The following is a 20,075-nucleotide window of genomic DNA, read 5'->3' on the forward strand; positions in this document are numbered from 1 at the left end:
ACTCCGTGTCCTATTTTTAATGCTTACTCATAAAGTATGTTATACATAATACACTCATAAATATATATTATAATGACTAATAACGGAAAATGCAAATTGCATTTCTTCTTCTATGTTGTTGTAAGAATTCCATCTTTATTAGTAGACACTTATCTTTACATAATTCAATGTAGTAATATGCATCTACGATCTGCCTATACATATACATTAATATATATGACACCCTATAAGAAACTAAACGTGACTTTCTTTGCCATAGACGGTTAATGACATGCCTTAATTTGTGTATGAGTTAGTTTTCTTATTTCATCAAACGGCTGTGTATGAGTTAGTTATGATGTATATAGAAAGAATAAAAAAATATTTTAGTATTTGCATGAAGTGTGCAACATACATCATGTGTCGGAATTAATATATTTCAACTGTTAGATTTTGTGGATGAAAATTTTCAGTAATTTAGACTTTAGTGTGTATGTATGTGGTTGTTTTAGAGCGGGTAGTCATTTTTGTTGTTGTTATCATCTGCTATTTTTAAAAAGAAAGTAGTTGTTCAGATATGAATATTATAAAAAACTTTTCACGATATCATAATAAAAAATTCAAAATTACGCAAGTCATCTAGTCATATACTAATTAATAAAGGGAGATGGTTTCATATTCATGCATTTAGAAATGTTACGGTTTTAGTTAAGGTAAATGAGCTCAAAATAATAGAATAACTGTTTGCTGTAAAAAAAAAATGAGTTCGGAGTTTTATCAGAAATATAAAAAATAAATTTGTACGGTATAATGTTTTAGCCTCATATAATATATGTATATGATACTTTGAAATTTAAGTACAGGTTATATTGACAAAAAAAAAAAAGAGAAGAATATGATAATGACGTTTACTTGTTAAACTTTAACTTGGTTTTTTTATTTATCAACGCTTTAACATGGTTTTCTACTTTCTACTTTTAGATGATTTTTAATAAATGGCGATATTATTATACACCATAGAACATGAGGGCGGTTACCAGCAGTTAAGGAGAGTTTAGTTAAAGTAACGGCGTTAGTTGACAAACATAACGGCGTTTAAACCAGGTTCATCGTGTTGGGAAGACAAAACTGAAAATTTGTGACTTTCAACAAGAAACCAACCGGTTTTGGTTTAGTAACCAAACCACCAACTAGAGTGAAGCTCCGTTTAACAGCGGCGTCAAATAACGACAACGTCAACGTCCGTTTTCGCGTAAATAAATAACGAAGGCGGTTTTCTTGGAGCTTGTGCAACTCTGTCACTCACTCCTCTCTCTCTCTCTGCTTATTCATTCTCACTCCGCATTTTCTCTTTGATTCCCGAGAAAGCCTTATTGAGAGGGAGAAAAGAAGGTTCTCCAATGGCGTCATCGTCTCAGAAACTGACGAGTGCTTGTTTCGTCGTACTCCTCATCTTTGTCGTATGCGTTCTCACAGCGACGAATCTCCGGAACAACCAAGTCTCTCTGTCGAGGTCTCTTCCTCTCTCCTCTTCTCTACTTTCAGTCTTTTAGCTATGGATAGTCTACTAACTTGTTCTTTCTCTGAAACTTGTTCCTCCTAGAAAACTGAAAACAGAGGATTCGCATAGCTTTAACAATTCAACAATTGCGATCAGGTAACGGTGGACAAGTCCTCTTCTCTGGTGTAGTGTATAGAAAGCTAAGTCTCCTTCTGCTTTTTTTATTGACTACTCACACATGCTCTGTCTTTACCTTTTCCCCTGAAAGTCTTATACATGTTATCAGAAATTTGATATATAGGGTTCCACATGATATATTCCTCTGTTTGTTTCAATATTTTAAGATTTGTTCAAAAGAAATATTGTTTCAGTATGTAAGATATTTTTTAAAAAATTATTTTTTTACAATATTAAATGTTTCACTATTAAAACTGTATAAGCAATTATATTTTATTATTTTATTAATAATGAATTAATTTTATTTTAGTTTATAATTTTAGCAATATGAAAATTTTTAAAATAGATTTTTTAAAACACCATACATTTAAAAAAAAAATTAATTGGTTATGTCATTTCTTTTGGGTGGCTTTCTTTTCAGGCGTGAAGGTGTGGAGTTGAATGAACACGCGGTTGCTGATCCCGACCAGGTTGCCCTCCTTCAGACGTGAGCTTTTTTTTCTATACATGCAAGTGGTGTGTGTTTTTGTGTGAATGCATTTATTTTCATTCATTAGGAATGTTCATAAGTCGTAAAATCAACAATACAAAAACAAAAGTAGTCCTTAAACAAAAATAGAACTAGTTTGGTCATCTTGATGCAGTGTATAGTGCGTGTGATAATATGATTAGATAGTAGAAAAGGTAAGTTGCTAACTACTGAACTTCACAGGAACGAACAAAACATTACCGAAAGGAGGAAGCTTGGTTTCTTCTCCTGTGGGAATGGCAATCTAATAGACGATTGTTGGCGCTGTGACCCTAACTGGCACATGAACCGTAAACGCCTCGCCGATTGTGGGATGGGTTTTGGTAGTAACGCCACTGGTGGTCGTGACGGGCGTTTCTACGTCGTCACTGATCCAACCGACGAAGACATGGAGTTTCCCAGGTCAGGTACTCTACGCCACGCCGTCATCCAAGTTGAGCCACTATGGATTATCTTCAAAAGAGATATGGTGATAACCTTGAAACAAGAGCTGATTATGAATAGTTACAAGACTATTGATGCTCGCGGTGCTAACGTTCACGTAGCCAATGGTGCTTGCATCACCATTCAGGGTATAACCCACGTCATCGTTCATGGTCTGCACATTCATGATTGTATAAGAACTGGGAACGCAATGGTCAGAAGCTCGCCTTCTCATTATGGAATGAGGAATATGTCTGATGGTGATGCTGTTTCAATATATGCGTCAAGTCATATCTGGATTGACCACAACTCTCTCTCTAAGTGTGCTGATGGTCTCGTTGATGTTGTCATGGGTTCCACTGCCGTTACCATTTCCAATAACCATCTCACTCACCACAATGAGGTTAAACAAAAATACTAAAAGCTTCTGCTTTTGTTGTTAATTAGCTTTATAAGACATATTTTTATAATTTTACATTGTGGGGGCAGGTCATGTTGCTAGGAAACAATGATTTGTACACACAAGACAAGAATATGAAAGTGACCATTGCGTATAACCATTTTGGCGAGGGACTTAGACAAAGAATGCCTAGGTAGATCTACAAATTCTCATATTGTATTGCGTGAGGCAGTAGTGAATACATTTCCATAATGTGGTTATTGTACTTTGCAGATGCAGGCATGGATATTTCCATGTGGTGAACAACGACTACACGCATTGGGAAATGTACGCTATTGGAGGAAGTGCAAACCCAACTATAAACAGTCAAGGCAATAGATATGCTGCTCCCAAGAACCGCTATGCAAAACAGGTTCGATTCTCTTAGCTCCCTCTTCTTGTCTTATGCTTCAACAGTAAAAACAAATGAGATTTAATTCTCAAAATATGTAACTGGATAGGTCACAAAAAGGGTGAGGACAGAGAAAAGTGAGTGGAAGAAGTGGAACTGGAGATCAGAAGGAGACATGCTAGTGAACGGAGCATTTTTCATACAATCAGGGGAAGGAGCAACAGCAAACTATGAAAGTGCCTCGAGCTTAGCAGCTAAACCAGCTTCTATGGTCGGCTCAATCACTTCTACTGCAGGTGCACTTGGTTGCCGCAGTGGCAAACCTTGCTACTAATACCAATATACTTCTCTCTTAACAAAACCTAACCCCTTTTACACGTATTTTCAAAGTGTGAAAGTTTTTTTTCTTTTATCCTTTCCAAGATAGGGAATTTGGTTAATTTCTGCTTGCTTCTCCTTGACTAAAGAGGAGCAGAGACAAGAAGCGTTGATCAATTCTTTTTGGCCTTAGTTAATATTTGTAGTAAATAAGAATACATTTGCTAGCTAAATGCTTATGATATGGACATCTAAACACTAAACATAGTGGTTGATTAGATCCATGTCTTATAGATTCACAATGTTGCTGCTATGTGTTTGCAACTTGATTGAAATGATCTCATAATAGTAATACATATCAAATTATCAAATCATTCTTGTCTGGTCTAGTTAGTTAAGTAGAACAATTGGTTTACCTATTTAACTATTCTGGTTTATCATTTGTAATCAATTATATAAACAATTTCAATGGTTTTTATTCGCTTACTCTGGAACTGTTTGTAATCAGATTTACATAGGAGGGTAAATCTGATCCTTGGGGTTCTCCATATTATTGCTTCTGTAAGACAACAGATTCTGATGGTTCTCAAAGTTCTGATTGAAACCCATGTTGTGATAGTTCCCCTGACCACCAATGTAGTTCACATCAGCATGCTCATTGAACATCACTAGCAAATTCCTGATAAGAGTGCCCATTTTGATCTCTCACAAAGTACTCTGATTTTTTATCTCTCTTCATCAGACATCTCAATCTTGGCTTTCAGCTCATCTATCTTCTAAGATTCAGACCCTGGCATGCGATTTGCTTGACTAGTTTGAATACAAAGAGGATGAATTGGTTGGATACTATTGGTTGATATTTATTGGAAAATGTATAGTAAAATAAATAATAAATTCAATTGTAAAAACTTAATTGTTTTCTTAATATGCGTGAATACTCTAGAAAATCTTTCTTTCGGGGGAACAGAACGAGTATAATTTTTTTTACACATTAATGAGCTAATTTGGCACTTTTGATCTTAAATGATGATTTGGAACATAAACATGTTTTAATGCTATTTAATAACACTAGGTGCTGAGACCCCGCGCAAGCGCGGAGCTGGTTACTTTAAATATCGTTGGGGTGGTATGATTTACGGGATGTTGGTGTTGTTTAAGATTTGTGCAAATTAAAGAATAAAATTTATCGGAAGTAAGACAACAAAATTGATCCTACCTTTTGACGATTAACTCAAGTTAGAGACATCTTCCAAAACGGAAAGAAAATTAAAAAAGTATAATTAAGGTAAAATATAGAGAATGTTAAAAATGCCTAAACATGAAACAGAGAGCGTGGAACAACGAAAAAGGAAAGAGAAGAAGATGAAGAAGCTTGCGTCAGGTATATGAAATTAAAAAGACAGATATTGTGACAGCGCAGCACCAACTTATTTGGGGGTCCATATCAAGTTATCAACTCTGTATATATCCTTTGTTTGAATAAATACTCAAAGTTTTAAACTACTTGCATTACAAAATATTTTATTTTTTCAAAATACACATTGTTTGCTAGTACTTGTTAGGGAGCTCAAGGACCGTAGTAGCATATATTAAAGCTACACTAATCTTCATCGCTAAGATCACACATTGTCTACATCCTCAACGTTAGGATATTCCAAGTAACACTTCTCTTCGTCTTCCTCGTCACGGGTTCCATCTTCATCTTGTAAACTCCAAGTAACCATCTTCCAAAACGCAGCACTTCACTTCTCTTCCCTCTTCAGGCTTAGCGGTGGTCTGTGACAAAATCCAGCCGTTGGATTGAAACAAAGCTCTTATATTGGCTTTGTGGTTCATAAGAGTTTCAAGAATGGTGAAACTGGAAGCATCATGGCGAGTGGCTCCCCTTCTAAGGAGATATGCCCCCTGTGTGAAATAGTTTAACAAAACATAAAGATTAAAATAGTTTAACAAAACATAAACGAAGGTTGACGTTTTTACATTATGAAAAAGTAATTGTGGGTTTAAAATGTTTGAGCTCAAATTATGTTGGGCTCTATGTCTAAAACATGATTTGAACTTAAAAACTGAAAAAAAAAACGTTAGGTTATCTTTCTTTCTTTTTTCTCCGTCGTCGGGACAGCATCACTTGTGGGATCCCTGGCATGATTAGAGCTTAAGTTTGTGAGATTGGGGAGCGTTAATAGTGTGATGCGTTATTGAAGAAGAGTTTACTTACATCAGTTAGGCTTCGTCCGCATCATTCCATTGTCGTTGGTCCTCCGGTGCTTCGTCGTCGTCGGAATCTGCAAAAGAAAAGGTTTTAATTTGTTAAGTAAGATGTCTTTTATTTCTTTTAGATTTGGTTGCTAAAAAAATAATTCATTCAGTTTTCCTGTTTTGTTTGGAGATTGCAGAGATGAAACCGTAGATCACAGAATCCTGAAGGAGAATGGTGAATTCATTCATTAGTTGTTCATAAAAAAACTCATAGACAAAACCAAAACAAAAAGATGAAGACATGTTTCATATATGAACAAAGAATAAGCAAAGCAGAGTTAAAGTGATAAAAAATAAGTTAGAAACAATCATCACCAGTTCATCAAGGAGGAGAATGGCGATGCCCATAAACTCTCCATTCTTGTTAATGTTCCTGGAATCCTAGAATCGGATGAGCCGACCAACAATGGACTGAGTGGACTTTCCAAGGCGGAGAGAGTTGAAGGTGGAGTAGGGAACGGCGGCTGAAGCGGCTGGAGCAGATGGATAAGTCATTTTCGTGACAGATGTGAGAAAGTAAAGCGATCGGAAAACTGAGAAAGAAACATTTGAGACAAGATGGAGCTTTTACCTCGAGGGATTCTATATATATGAGAGCTCCAAAGGCGTTAGAGGAGAAACTAAGCGTTTGGTAGGCGCAAAACGTGCGTAGAGCCTTAAAGATCGACCATAATAGCTAATTGCCGGAAGGGGAATCGCAAGCGACGAAGGAGATGGTGAAGATGGTGGCTTCCCTAATCTTCTTAGCTTTGTCCGTATCACCACTTTGGACAGATACAAAACCTAATAAACAGAAAATTAATAATCCCAAAGCCCACTTTTTGTCGAAGTCCGTTCGTTACCCATCAATTAAAAAAAAAGAGGTGGGGTCCACAATATTATATTAGTTTCCGACCTTTATAATATATATTAGTTTCGACCATCAATGTACAAAGTATCCTTTAGTGCAATGGTATAGTTGTGGATGCTTATATTTCAATAACCCGGGTTCGAGCCACATATTAAACATTTTTTCATACTTTTAAAAAGTGGGACCCACAGACCGCTGACGTGTCGCATCAGGAAGAGAGAAACTCTCCTATTATATAATAGATTTCCCCAAAATGTATTGTTTTGCGATGGGTATGACCAGATGACGGATGAAGATGGATAGGATAACATTTATTGATGCTCAACTCCTTCTTGCACCATTAATAGCACAACACTAAATGGAGAAATGATTGAAGTCTTTCAAATTAGCTTATCATCTCTGAATGTTCTTCATTATTGTGTTCTTCAATCTCATCACCCATCAATATCTCTCTCGCCTTTCTAGCCTGCCAATATTTAGACAGCATCACATCACATTCACATTCACTTTTATTTTCTCAAAATGTCAAGTTTGGAGGAAACCTAAGTAGTATAATGGTTTCTTTCATCTTATTAACTTAGCCCATACGCTTTATACAAATACATAACTTGTCTAGCAAGTTCTTTGCATAATAGAATAGGATACATTAATGCTAACTTTACTAATAGTTACATGGAAATATATTCTAGGTGATCTTGTAATCACCGACATCTCCTAATACAAAATCCATTAATCAATATCTATCAAAATTAACCATGAAACCCAACTGTATCATAGCACATTTTGTTCATGTTCCTAACCTGTTGTTGCCAGTTGGTGAGGGTAGCGATAAGACCGAGTAAAACAGACTGTACAAATGACCCAGCAGTAATCCCAATCCAGAGTCCAGTTCCTCCCATTTTAAACCTAAAGGCTAATATAATAGCAGTTGGTATTCCACAGAGATAGTATGCGGCCAGGTTCACATAAGCCCCAATATCTTGCATCCCTGATCCTCTAGCCACACCTGTTTCAATCCTTCACTTCATTCTGTTAATGACCAGAGTCAAGCAAGAGAGAGAGAGGGAGATAGAGCATTTAATTACCCGCGAGGACAGCATGTAAGACATCAAATATGACAGATAAAGACACCAGTGGAGCAATTGATCGAACGTAATCCACAACTTTGGTTTCAGAGGTGAACAGGTAACCAAACATGTTTCTTGCAGCAAAGATTGTTGCACTCACCATTATTGATTCTACAAATGTGTAGACGGCCATTCTTGCTTGTTTCGGGTTTCCAGCTCCTAATTCGTTCGCAACTCTTGTACTGCAAACAACAATAAATTATAAATCAGAGAGGGAGGTTTAAGCTTTAAGATACTTCCATTTTACATAAAACTGAAAAGATGATAGGTACTAAAACAAGAACCTCACTGCTGTGCCTAGACTCTCGGGTACTTTGTAAAACGAGCAGATTGTTGTTAGACTATTAGAGAAGAAAGGAAGCAATTGAGTGTATAAGATAAATATTCCATTCCAATGCAAAATAGTCATTTAAAAGGTAAGGAACATACCACACCGAGAGAACAGAGGTTTCTAGCTTTGGATTTGGTAAAATCCCAGAAAGGATGACAAGAAATTCGAATGACCACCACTCGAAGCTAATTCAAGATTTTTTTAAAAAAAATTCAAACGTTAAATGTACTCTTTGACTAACAAATTAAAAGAACAAAAGGGGTATTTAATACCAAATCATAGATGCAGATGGGATTCCAAACCGGAAAAACTCTCTCATTCCTTTAAACACACTGATCATGGAGATAGTTGCACGGCTCTTGCTACATTTGGAAGAAAACACCATGTACAATCCAAGTACAGTCGCGTTTAAACAGTAAGAAATGCTGATCGAAATAGCGGCACCGAGTCTCCCAAGCCCAAACTTAAAGATCAAGGTCCAGCAAAGGACGAGGTGGCAACATATAGCAGATACTGAGCTCACAACTAAAGGAAGAATCAGACTCTGCGCTTGAAAAAATTGAACTAACGGCTGCAGTATGGCGTAAGCAAAGAGAGCTGGTATGAGCCAAGTTGCAAACTTCCCTGCTTCCTGAGAAACCAGAGGATCTTGCCCAACAAGTAAGAGTATATCACCCATGAAACTTCATAGAACAGACAAAGGAATACACACAAGTAACAACGACAAAATCCCTGTGTATGTATGAACTCCAAGCTTCTCGAATTGCTTAGCTCCATTTGCTTGACCACATAAAGTCTCCAACCCACTAGCTAAACCGAACTAGGGGAACGAAAGACTTATATAGAAAGCAATAAGGAAATATATAACAGAGAGAGATACAAAATGAGACATACCACGAGGCTGAAACCGGTGACGCTGCAGAAAGAAACTGCAATGGCAGTGCTTGAGAGGAAAAGCTCACCGAGATGACCAACCATCATTATCGATATCACTTGAAGAAAATAGGCAGAAGAGTTTACTGCAACCATTGGACCACGAAGTATGCGAGACTCCTCATCTCTAAGAAAAAACCATCTTCTTCTTTGTCCTTCACCACGAGCAAACCATTCTCAGCGGAATCCATTCCTTTGCTTTATTTTTTTGGATATCTCAATATTTCTTTTGAAGTTATATTCAAAACCTATATACAAAATTTCCTTGATATTCACACCCCCCCCCCCCCTTTTATATTATTATTTAATGTGTTATTCAGTGTAATGTCTTATCATGATTCTACACCTTCGGATACAAGTATCTTCCTCACTCCTCACTCATTCAAGCCGCCATTTATTTTCTATGGACCAAAATGGTGCATGGCCATGATGGCAATTTAAGAAAGCTGGTGTCTATGTCAAAGAGTAAAAGAAGCTATTAAAGTTTCAAATGTTACCAACATCACCGCACCGCAGTTAATATAACAAAAAAACTACATATATCTATTATCTATAACGATTTCCAAAACCATCTCACTCACCGCAATGAGGTCAAAGAAAAAAGCTAACACCTTCTGCTTTTGTTTTCGCTTTGGTCATAAGACTGATTTTTTTAGAATTTTACTTTGTGGAGGCAGGTCATGTTGCTAGGAAACAATGATTTGTACACACAAGACAAGATTATGAAAGTGACCATTGTGTATAACCATTTTGGAGAAGGACTTAGACAGAGAAAGCCAAGGTAGATCTACAAATTCACATTGTATTGCGTGAGGCAGTAGTGAATACATTTCCATAATATAGTTATTATACTTTGCAGATGTAGGCATGCATGTTTCCATGTGGTGAACACGATTACACACACTGGAAATGTACCCGATTGGAGAAAGCGCAAACGTAACTATAAACAGTCAAGGTAATAGATATGCTGCTCCCAAGAACCTCTATGCAAAGGAGGTTTAACTCTTTAAACTCCCTCTTCTTGTCTTATGAGTTTAAATCTCAAAAAAAAAGTACCTGGACAGGTTACAAAAAGGGTGAGGACAGAAACAAGTGAGTGCTATGAAAGTGCCTCGAGCTTAGCAGCTAGACCAGCTTCCATGGTCGACTCAATCACTTCTTCTACTGCAGGTGCACTTGGTTGCCGCTGAGGCAGACCTTGTTACTAATATCAATCTTCTTCTCTCTTAAAAAAACCTAACCCCTTTGACACGTATTGTCAAAATGTGAAAGTTTTTTTCTTTTTTCCATGGTAGAGAATTTGGTTAATCTGGGCTTGCTTCTTCTTGACTAAAAAGAAGCCAGCGCAAGGACAAGAAGCGTTGATCAATTCTCTTCGGATTTAGTTAATAGTTGTAATGTAAGAATATATTTGCTAGCTTAATGCTCTTACGATATGCACACCTAAACATTGTAGTTGATTTGATCCATGTCTTATTGATTCACAATGTTGTTGATATGTGTTTGCAACTTGATTGAAATGATCTTATAGTAGCAAGACACAAACCATTTCATACCGACTTAACCAGGACCGACTATGAGATTTTGGGGGCTGTAAACGATTTAGTAAAGATTTCAATAATTTTTTTTTATAAATTTAGGAGTCTATATTTATGTAACTTTCTTCAAAAGAATTAAAGGTTTGAGGCCAATGTTTCATCTGGCTATGCCCAGGACTATGCTCATGGCATAACAAAATTCAAAGTGCCCACAAAAATGTTCTAACAAAAAGAATGTCTGTACAAGAAGACGCAAGATTTTAAAGATTTATCTACTTGCAATATAGGGGGTGATTGGTAGTTGCTGTAGGTGCTGTCCACAGTCCTATTTATTTCTACAGCACTAAATTCAGAGCAATCAAACTTTAAATTTTTTTTTGAAACCACAGCTCTTAAAATAATCTACAGCTGTACAAGTGCTCTACAGAGCCAAATATCCAAAGCAATTTTTTACTGCTTTCCATAAATTCTACAGCAATAAAATCTAAAGCCAAAGCAAAAAGTCTACAGATTTTTTTCTACAGCAAAAATTTTAAAGCTACAGCTATTACCAATCAGACCCATATTCTGCGTTGTTAGATTAGTAGGCCTTGAAACATATTAGTACGGGCTTTTCATTAGCCCCTTATATTCACTTACGCTCCATGGGAATAATCAATATTTGCCCAAAAAAAATCAATATCGTCTCTTTCTTACAGTAAAACTACAAGCATTTGAATCCAAAGTTTGGTCGACTGATTCGCTTATAAGTTAACTAGTACGTGTCGTTTTCAAAATACTAAAACAGTTTATTATTAATCTTAAACAGAAAGTTAAGTATATAATCTGTGATTACTTAAGTGGTAAATGGTAACGTTAAAAAGAAAAGAACATTTTGGGAAAATAAACAAAAACATGGAGAGATTCCATAGAAGAGACTCCCGAGGCAAAGACCCTTGAAACAAGGCACTTCTTCTTCTTTCTTTATTTCTAAAACTGCGCCGTTTAACTTTTGTTTTCCTTCTTCTTCGCCCCTTGTAGTCACTTTCTCCTTTATTTTCTTTGTTTACTTGTAATAATGGCTCATGGTGCGCTAATTATTTTTGTACTTACCTTAATTTATTTAATCTTTTCAAAAGTGTACTAATATAGTAAAGACTTAAATGTCTGTCATGTGCCGGTTAATAAAACATATACATACACATCTACGCTAAAGAACCAAAGTTCACACTTCCCATATACACTTGCATATTTTTTGGGAAAATAAGTACATATGTAACTAACTATTAACAAAAATAAGACACAAAAATGTTATACGACCATAACCAATAAACTAAGCAGAGCAATGTTCATCTGGTTTAGTAAAATAGTTGCGAAATGTAATTTTGTATGTGCTAATGTAAATGGGAATTAAAGAAAAAAAGATTAAAAAGGTACTAAAAGAGAAGTTATAATCTATAATATAATAGGAGAGTTGAGTCTTTCCTGAAATGACACCTCAGCGTTTTAGTGGGCCCCACTTTTAAAAAGTTTGAAAAAATGTCAAGTATGTGGTTCGAACCTGGGTTATTGAACTATAAACACCAACATTTATACCACTAAGCTAAAGAATACTTTGTACAATGATGGCCGCAACTAATATATATTTATGAAAGTTGGAAACCTTTGCTTCTTCGGTTTTCTATGTGGGCCATGCATACAAGTGTATTATGAGTTTCATTTTTTAAATAAAGTTCATCACGTTAATCTTCTATTTATCACATTTATTTAGTATAATTATTTTTAATTGATTTCATGATTCTTTGTTAAATAATATTATTTGCCGATTTCGTGATTCATGGGTTTTTTTCCGGCCTGACATGCTAATCATTACATGACATCTTTAAAAATCGGTTCCATTGTGAAAGTCGATCGTTTTGAGGTTGCTAGGTGCTCAAGCATGTACAAGATAATTGATCATCAATTCCTCATTTGTTTCATCTCACCAACTATTATTGATGAAGTCATCACGGGTGCTCCTGAGATCAATCTCCAATCATTATTAGACTGTTGACAATTTCTAAGTGATTGCGAACACAAACCTACAACTCCCATATATATTATCATATTGCATCTGGATTTATAATATGTTTCGTTATCATAACTAATATTTAAACTCGCAGATGTGGTTGGGAAAATCCGTTATGTCCAAGGCTCTGACCTTAGCAAAGAAACAACTTGAGTCGTTATCCGTCTCCTCATTGATCCGTAAGAAACAATCAACAAACAATTATCTTTATATTATTATTAATATTGTGCCAACATCAATAATCAAAAATATTTCCTACCCAAATTATGTGGTCGTCTACTTATCTCTCTTACTTATCAAACTAATTTTACACAAACTTTTATTTTACAGCTTAAAGAAACCATAACAACCTAAACAATCAAAACACCAAAAATTAGAATTCCAAAAAAGACGAATCATTAATAATTACTTCTCTTTTTTGTCTAATCTTAAAAATAAACTTCAAAATAAATATATCAAACCAATCACCTCAACTAATACTCAACGACACATAAATCGAGTCAGCTAAACAAATACAAACTTCACGGCCAGCTATGTAACAATTTACAAACTTACTTTCGCAATGAAGAAGACGAAGACGACAACCAAGATCAGTGAAATTACCTGAACAAAAAAGCAGAGTAAGTTATGAACTCTGATAAATACATCTAATAATGATTTTTGTTTACATATTACCCATCAAATAAAAGATAAACAAACACAACCACAACAGGAGATACAAGAGATAATCCCGACAGACACAAAGGCGACAACAACATCTCCACCTGCTCACTCCTCTTGTCTTATAAAAATAGCTTACATGCCCAATTTCAACATGTCAATGCTATTATTTTTTTTATGAGAAATACATAAATTCGTTTAAAACTCATTAAAACCTAAATACTCATAACTATCAATCATTTTATAGTTATTTCTACAAGTCTTCATGTATTTGTTTTAAATGTCCGGTAAGAGCAACAAGTTTAAAAATAAAATAAAAACATATAACAAATATAATAAAGATAATAAAAATTATTACTTAATAGACACAACTTACACAACTAAACTGGAGAAAAAATATCCAGAAACAAAAGGTACTTTCAACAACTTTAATATAATTTATGTACTTTCAACAGTACAATAAACAAATTAAAAAGACAAACAAACAATAAGTCTCACTGGCACAACAAACAACAACACGAACTATATAAATCACATTATTAACATAGTTTAGTACTTCATAAGTGGAGAACAATGCATACACAGTTCATCATCACAACTCTAATCCTATAACAATAAAAAAACCTTGAAAAATAACTCAAAACGCAAAATTCACAACTACAATAACCCTAGCAAATATTGAGATGAAACAAGAATTTTGTCCACAACCCCGCGCTTGCGCGGGGGCAATGCCCCTAGTAGTGAGAGTAGGTGAGAATGAGTGAAGCTCGTTGTGCTCACGTGAGGCAACCTCAAAATCAGGGATAGTTGTTTTGTCCTCTCCATCCTAAACCTAAACCCACCCATCCTTGGCTTCTCTTTCGATTTCTTTATGAATCCACAAGTGTAAAGAACTAAAGATGCTAAACTCACTTTCGCTTAAAATGAAAAATTAACCCACAAGGTCCATATTAATTTCCCACATTTTGTGAAAAGTAATGCCGCATTTATTCTTAATTTTTTTATCATATAGAATTTTCTTAATCTATCACTTGATTTGTATATCCTTCTAATATATATTACTTTGAGTATGTTATTTATCTTCTCTCTCTTTTAAGTTTTGAATACCCTTCCTTCTTGGTCAATAGCCCTATTTTATATTTGTATACTCTTTAGAAATTGCTATTATTGTTCTTATTGATGAATAGGTTAATGGAATGTAGAAAGAAAATAAATAGAAGTCAATCTAAATTCTATAATATGAATAGAAAATAAGATGATATAAACTCGGAATGTAACAAAAAATTAAGACGGTAATATTATTGGGTTTCTATTTTTCATTTGTATTTGAATATGTACCGTTGTTTATTACGGATCCACTAGACACCCTTGTATAATAACCAATTAACTTTTAGAAATGGGAAATGCATTGGATCTAGCAAAGTGTACAAGTCTAGTCCTCTTATTTCAAATGATTCTCATTTTATTTAATATAACATAAACTAAACTACTTGTGAACAGACGATGAAGACACAACTAAAAACGTTACATAATCTAGATTTTAGGTGTCCCGTGTGCATGGACATGGAGTGACGTTATAGTCTGTTTTTCTTTTTTGGCCTTGGACCGACTTGAGAGTTAATTTCTAGGATTTATATACTGAAGAAAGTAATATACTATATAACACTAATAAATTAACTTCAAACTTGAATTCATTTACAGTAACTACTGATCTTAAGACAATTAACATTAACTTCAAACTTGGATTCAAGTACAGTAACTACTGATTTGAAGAAGACAATGTGTTTCAGTGTTTGTGTATGGTATTCTTTATATTGACCCTATCTCTTAAGAATACATATTTTTGTTAACTTCAAAGTTTAATATTATGATATTCTGACTAGCAGTCAGTCAACAAGATAACAATTATCAGAGGCAGTGGAGCTAGTAGAGTAGTATTAAAATATATACTACTAGTAAAAAACACAGGGAATAATCACCGATACAACCACTTACTTGGGGATTGAGCAAGTGAACTCGTTAACTCCAACAGTAAAATGGAGGAACGTATCTAATTTATCTACTCATAAATATAACAAATCATAATAAGATTAGAGGTAATGGGTTCAGTAACACAAAACAGTAAGATACAGATAAAAATGAATACTAGTTCAGTATGGGTAGTAAATAAAAAACTAATTAGCATTAAAATAAGTTAAAAGAGATAGATAGGGGGCATGATATAGGTGAGGTGGCAAAGAGGTGGGGGGTGGTGCAGTTTTGTTGTTGATCTCAAGGCATTGTGTTTCCCCATTCTCCTTTGTACTCTTTCTCCTCTCTTAATAAAAACACCCCAAGTATTAGAACACTCTGTATTTCTCTTCCTACGCTTGAGTTTAAACCAAGCAAGAACCAGATTTCAAGAGAGCACAGAGATAGAGAGAAGAGAGGCACCAAACCCTAAATGGGTCTAACCCCGAGATTTTAAAACTCTTCTTTTATGATTTTGAGGCAAATGTCGTCTCCTCATACCTTAATCTCTTCTTCTTCATTCTTCATCTTCATCTTGTGTTTCTCTCTCTCTAATGCAGAGCAAAACCCGGAAGCTTCTATCCTCTACTCATGGCTCCACTCTTCTCCTCTCACACCTTCCTCTCTTTCTTTCTTCAACTGGAACTCAGCCGACAACACTCCTTGCAACAACAACTGGACTTTCATTACATGCTCACCTCAAGGCTTCGTCACCGACATCGACATTCAAGCCGTCCAAGTCGAGCTACCCTTGCCCAAGAATCTCCCGGAGCTTCGTTCTCTTCAGAAACTCACCATCTCCGGCGCTAACATCACCGGGACTATACCGGAGAGCCTCGGCGACTGTCTCGCCCTCACGGTTCTCGACCTAAGCTCAAACAGTTTAGTGGGAGACATTCCTTGGAGCTTAAGCAAGCTTCGTAACCTAGAAACCCTAATACTCAACTCCAACCAGCTCACCGGGAGAATCCCACCGGAGATCAGTAAATGCTCCAAACTCAAGAGCTTGATCCTCTTCGATAATCTCCTCACCGGAGGCATCCCGTCGGAGCTAGGGAAGCTCTCTAATCTCGAAGAGATAAGAATCGGAGGAAACAAAGAACTCTCCGGGAAGATCCCACCGGAGATCGGAGACTGTTCTAACCTAACGGTTCTCGGCTTAGCAGAGACGAGCGTCTCCGGAAACTTACCTTCCTCTTTAGGAAACCTCAAGAAGCTGCAAACACTCTCTATCTACACAACGATGATAAGCGGAGAGATTCCTCCAGAGTTAGGCAACTGCTCTGAGCTAGTTGACATCTTCCTGTACGAGAATAGCTTGTCCGGCTCAATCCCTCGAGAGATATCAAAGCTCGCGAAGCTCGAACAGCTGTTCCTATGGCAGAACAGCCTCGTCGGTGGTATCCCTGAAGACATCGGAAACTGCAGCAACCTCAAGATGATAGACTTGTCTCTAAACCTCCTCTCCGGTTCGATTCCCGTCTCCATCGGCCGTTTGTCTTTTCTCGAAGAGTTTATGATCAGCGACAACAACTTCTCCGGTTCGATACCGACAACTATCTCCAACTGTTCGAGTCTTGTTCAGCTACAGCTCGACAAGAATCAGATCTCTGGTCTGATACCGACAGAGCTTGGAACCCTCACGAAGCTTACTCTGTTCTTCGCTTGGTCCAACCAGCTGGAAGGAAGCATTCCTCCCGGTTTAGCAGACTGTACCGATCTCCAAGCGTTGGATTTATCGCGTAACGCCTTAACCGGAACGATCCCTTCCGGTTTGTTTATGCTAAGGAACCTCACGAAGCTTCTCTTGATCTCAAACTCTCTCTCTGGTTCCATCCCTCAAGAGATTGGTAACTGCAGCTCTCTGGTGAGACTGAGGCTAGGTTTCAACAGGATCACTGGAGAGATACCTTCTGGTGTTGGTTCACTCAAGAAGCTGAACTTTCTTGACTTGTCGAGCAATAGGTTGCACGGGAAGGTCCCTGATGAGATAGGAAGCTGCTCGGAGTTGCAGATGATTGATCTTAGTAACAACTCTCTTCAAGGCTCGTTGCCTAACGCGGTTTCTTCCCTGTCCGGTTTACAGGTTCTTGATGTTTCAGCTAACCAGCTTTCAGGCAAGATTCCCGCGAGTTTGGGGAGGCTTGTGTCCCTTAACAAACTGATCTTGGGGAAGAACTTGTTCTCCGGATCGATCCCTGGTTCTCTAGGTATGTGTTCAGGGCTGCAGCTTCTTGATCTCGGAAGCAACGAGCTCTCTGGTGAGATTCCTTCGGAGCTTGGAGATATTGAGAATCTTGAAATCGCGTTGAACTTGAGTAGTAACAGACTCTCTGGGAAGATACCTTCGAAGTTTGCGTCTCTCAACAAGCTCTCGATTCTTGATATCTCACACAACATGCTCGAAGGAGATCTTGCTCCACTTGCCAATATCGAGAATCTCGTCTCTCTCAACATCTCTTACAATAGCTTCTCTGGTTACCTTCCGGACAACAAGCTTTTCAGACAGTTACCTCCTCAAGATCTCGAAGGAAACAAGAAACTCTGTTCCACGTCGACTAAAGATTCTTGTTTTCTCGCTTACGGCAATAGCAACGGACTTGCGGATGATAAGGAAACTTCTCGCGCAAGAAACCTCAGGTTAGCACTGGCGCTTTTGATCTCCCTGACGGTTGTGTTGATGATTCTCGGCGCGGTTGCGGTGATCCGAGCGAGGAGGAACAACGAAAGAGAAAGAGATTCGGAGCTTGGAGAATCATATAAATGGCAGTTCACACCGTTTCAGAAGCTCAACTTCTCGGTAGATCAGATCATAAGATGTTTGGTTGAGCCTAACGTGATCGGTAAAGGATGTTCGGGCGTAGTGTACCGCGCTGACGTGGACAACGGCGACGTTATAGCAGTAAAGAAGCTTTGGCCAGCGATGGTTAACGGCGGTAACGACGAGAAGCCTGATAAAAACGTGAGAGATTCGTTTTCAGCGGAAGTTAAAACACTTGGGACGATCAGACACAAGAACATCGTTAGGTTTCTTGGATGTTGTTGGAACAGGAACACAAGGCTTTTGATGTATGATTACATGCCTAATGGGAGCTTGGGGAGTTTGCTTCATGAGAGACGAGGCTCTGCGCTTGATTGGGATCTTAGATACAGAATCTTGCTTGGTGCAGCTCAAGGTTTAGCTTATCTACACCATGATTGCCTCCCGCCCATTGTTCATCGCGATATCAAGGCCAATAACATTTTGATCGGTCTTGATTTTGAACCGTACATTGCGGATTTCGGTTTAGCTAAGCTTGTTGATGAGGGTGACATTGGCCGGTGTTCTAATACCGTTGCTGGATCTTATGGTTACATTGCCCCAGGTATGTGCATCTACTAAGTTTTAACTTAAAATCAATTGACGATAAATAAATTGGTCCTAATTTCTTTTTATATTTAGTTAATTATTTTTCAAACTACCATGATGTAAGACTTCATTCATTCATTAACAGTTTCTAAGTATATAGTTGTAGAACGTTTGGTTAGAACTTAGAAGTATCATAACCAGGTTTTCATATACGGGCTGTGTGTGTTTCTGTAGAGTATGGTTATAGCATGAAGATTACAGAGAAGAGTGATGTTTACAGCTACGGTGTGGTGGTTCTTGAAGTGTTGACTGGGAAGCAACCTATAGACCCGACGGTACCCGAAGGGCTTCACTTGGTGGATTGGGTGAGGCAGAATAGAGGCAGCCTCGAAGTTCTTGACTCGAGCCTGAGGTCTAGAACCGAGGCTGAAGCTGATGAGATGATGCAAGTGTTGGGCACTGCTTTGCTTTGTGTGAACGCGTCTCCTGACGAGAGACCCACCATGAAAGACGTTGCGGCTATGCTCAAGGAGATCAAGCAAGAGCGTGAAGAGTATGCGAAAGTTGACTTGCTTCTCAAGAAATCTCCCCCGCCAACTGCGAAAACTCAGGAAGAAGGTAGTAAGAATGAGATGACGGTGGCTGTAGCTTCGTCTTCTAAAGAGATGAGACGAGAAGAGAGAATAGTGAAGAGTAACAATACTAGTTTCTCGGCTTCTTCTCTGCTTTACTCCCCTACTTCTTCGATTGAGTGATACATATATAGAGTTTGAGAGTTCCGTGAGAAGAATGCTTTTGTGTGCTGTCTGAGAAATGCTTCTTTTTTTTTTACATTTTATTTAATTATCACTTTAAGTCTCTGAAATGTGATGTAAAAAGAACAAGAATATAATGAGAAAATGTGAGTCAGTACTCTGATGAAATTGTGATTAGCAAAGGGTGGCATGAAATTGTGCCTTATTAAAGGGTTCAAAATCAATAAGTTCTTTAGTTATCTCTTCAGTATAATTGGTTTTTGGTTTAAATTGTAGAAGAACCAAATCAAAACTGAGTATTGTTCTTAAATAAAAGCCGGTTCTTAGTTTTTTTTAATTAAAAATTAATAGATAATTTTTTATATTTCGTTAAGAATTCCACTCTAAAACTGAGTATTGTTCTATAGAATGGTAACTCCCACGCCTTTTGAGAAGGAAGTGCCCCAGAAAACTAAAAGTCAACGAAGATAAAGCAAAAAGTGTTACAGTAAGTCACTG

At 37.1% G+C, this 20,075-nt stretch overlaps 2 protein-coding genes and 1 pseudogene across 3 annotated transcripts; 2 read left to right on the forward strand and 1 right to left on the reverse strand.

Moving 5' to 3' along the window:
- The first annotated feature begins 1,219 nt into the window (after nt 1–1,219).
- Nucleotides 1,220–4,017, forward strand: LOC103828688 (probable pectate lyase 15). 2 transcript variants are annotated; one of them, XM_009104312.3, is made up of 7 exons: nt 1,220–1,492; nt 1,583–1,636; nt 2,079–2,144; nt 2,370–3,012; nt 3,099–3,202; nt 3,283–3,421; nt 3,510–4,017. In XM_009104312.3, the coding sequence occupies exons 1-7, from the start codon at nt 1,380–1,382 to the stop codon at nt 3,732–3,734; spliced, it is 1,344 nt and encodes a 447-aa protein (XP_009102560.1). In that variant the 5' UTR covers nt 1,220–1,379; the 3' UTR covers nt 3,735–4,017. The 2 variants fall into 2 exon arrangements, with proteins under 2 accessions (XP_009102560.1, XP_033130376.1); XM_033274485.1 differs by having other exon boundaries at nt 1,278–1,492; nt 2,079–2,127.
- Nucleotides 3,950–11,032, reverse strand: LOC103828689 (annotated as a pseudogene).
- A 3,296-nt stretch (nt 11,033–14,328) lies between these two features.
- LOC103828690 (receptor-like protein kinase 2) lies at nt 14,329–19,745 on the forward strand. Its single transcript, XM_009104313.3, has 2 exons — nt 14,329–18,838; nt 19,057–19,745. The coding sequence occupies exons 1-2, from the start codon at nt 15,943–15,945 to the stop codon at nt 19,575–19,577; spliced, it is 3,417 nt and encodes a 1,138-aa protein (XP_009102561.1). The 5' UTR covers nt 14,329–15,942; the 3' UTR covers nt 19,578–19,745.
- The last annotated feature ends 330 nt before the right edge of the window (nt 19,746–20,075 follow it).

The sequence above is a fragment of the Brassica rapa genome, chromosome A07 (genome assembly GCF_000309985.2).
Source record: "Brassica rapa cultivar Chiifu-401-42 chromosome A07, CAAS_Brap_v3.01, whole genome shotgun sequence".
NCBI classification, from domain to species: domain Eukaryota; kingdom Viridiplantae; phylum Streptophyta; class Magnoliopsida; order Brassicales; family Brassicaceae; genus Brassica; species Brassica rapa.

What these genes read in the sequence shown, in the direction of transcription:
- LOC103828688 (XM_009104312.3), top strand. Translation starts at nt 1,380, where the DNA reads ATGGCGTCATCGTCTCAGAAACTGACGAGTGCTTGTTTCGTCGTACTC. An exon ending in AACCAAGTCTCTCTGTCGAG is followed by an intron (nt 1,493 to 1,582) that starts GTCTCTTCCTCT and finishes TGTTCCTCCTAG; the next exon opens with AAAACTGAAAACAGAGGATT. An exon ending in AGAACCGCTATGCAAAACAG is followed by an intron (nt 3,422 to 3,509) that starts GTTCGATTCTCT and finishes GTAACTGGATAG; the next exon opens with GTCACAAAAAGGGTGAGGAC.
- LOC103828690 (XM_009104313.3), top strand. Translation starts at nt 15,943, where the DNA reads ATGATTTTGAGGCAAATGTCGTCTCCTCATACCTTAATCTCTTCTTCT. An exon ending in TTATGGTTACATTGCCCCAG is followed by an intron (nt 18,839 to 19,056) that starts GTATGTGCATCT and finishes GTGTTTCTGTAG; the next exon opens with AGTATGGTTATAGCATGAAG.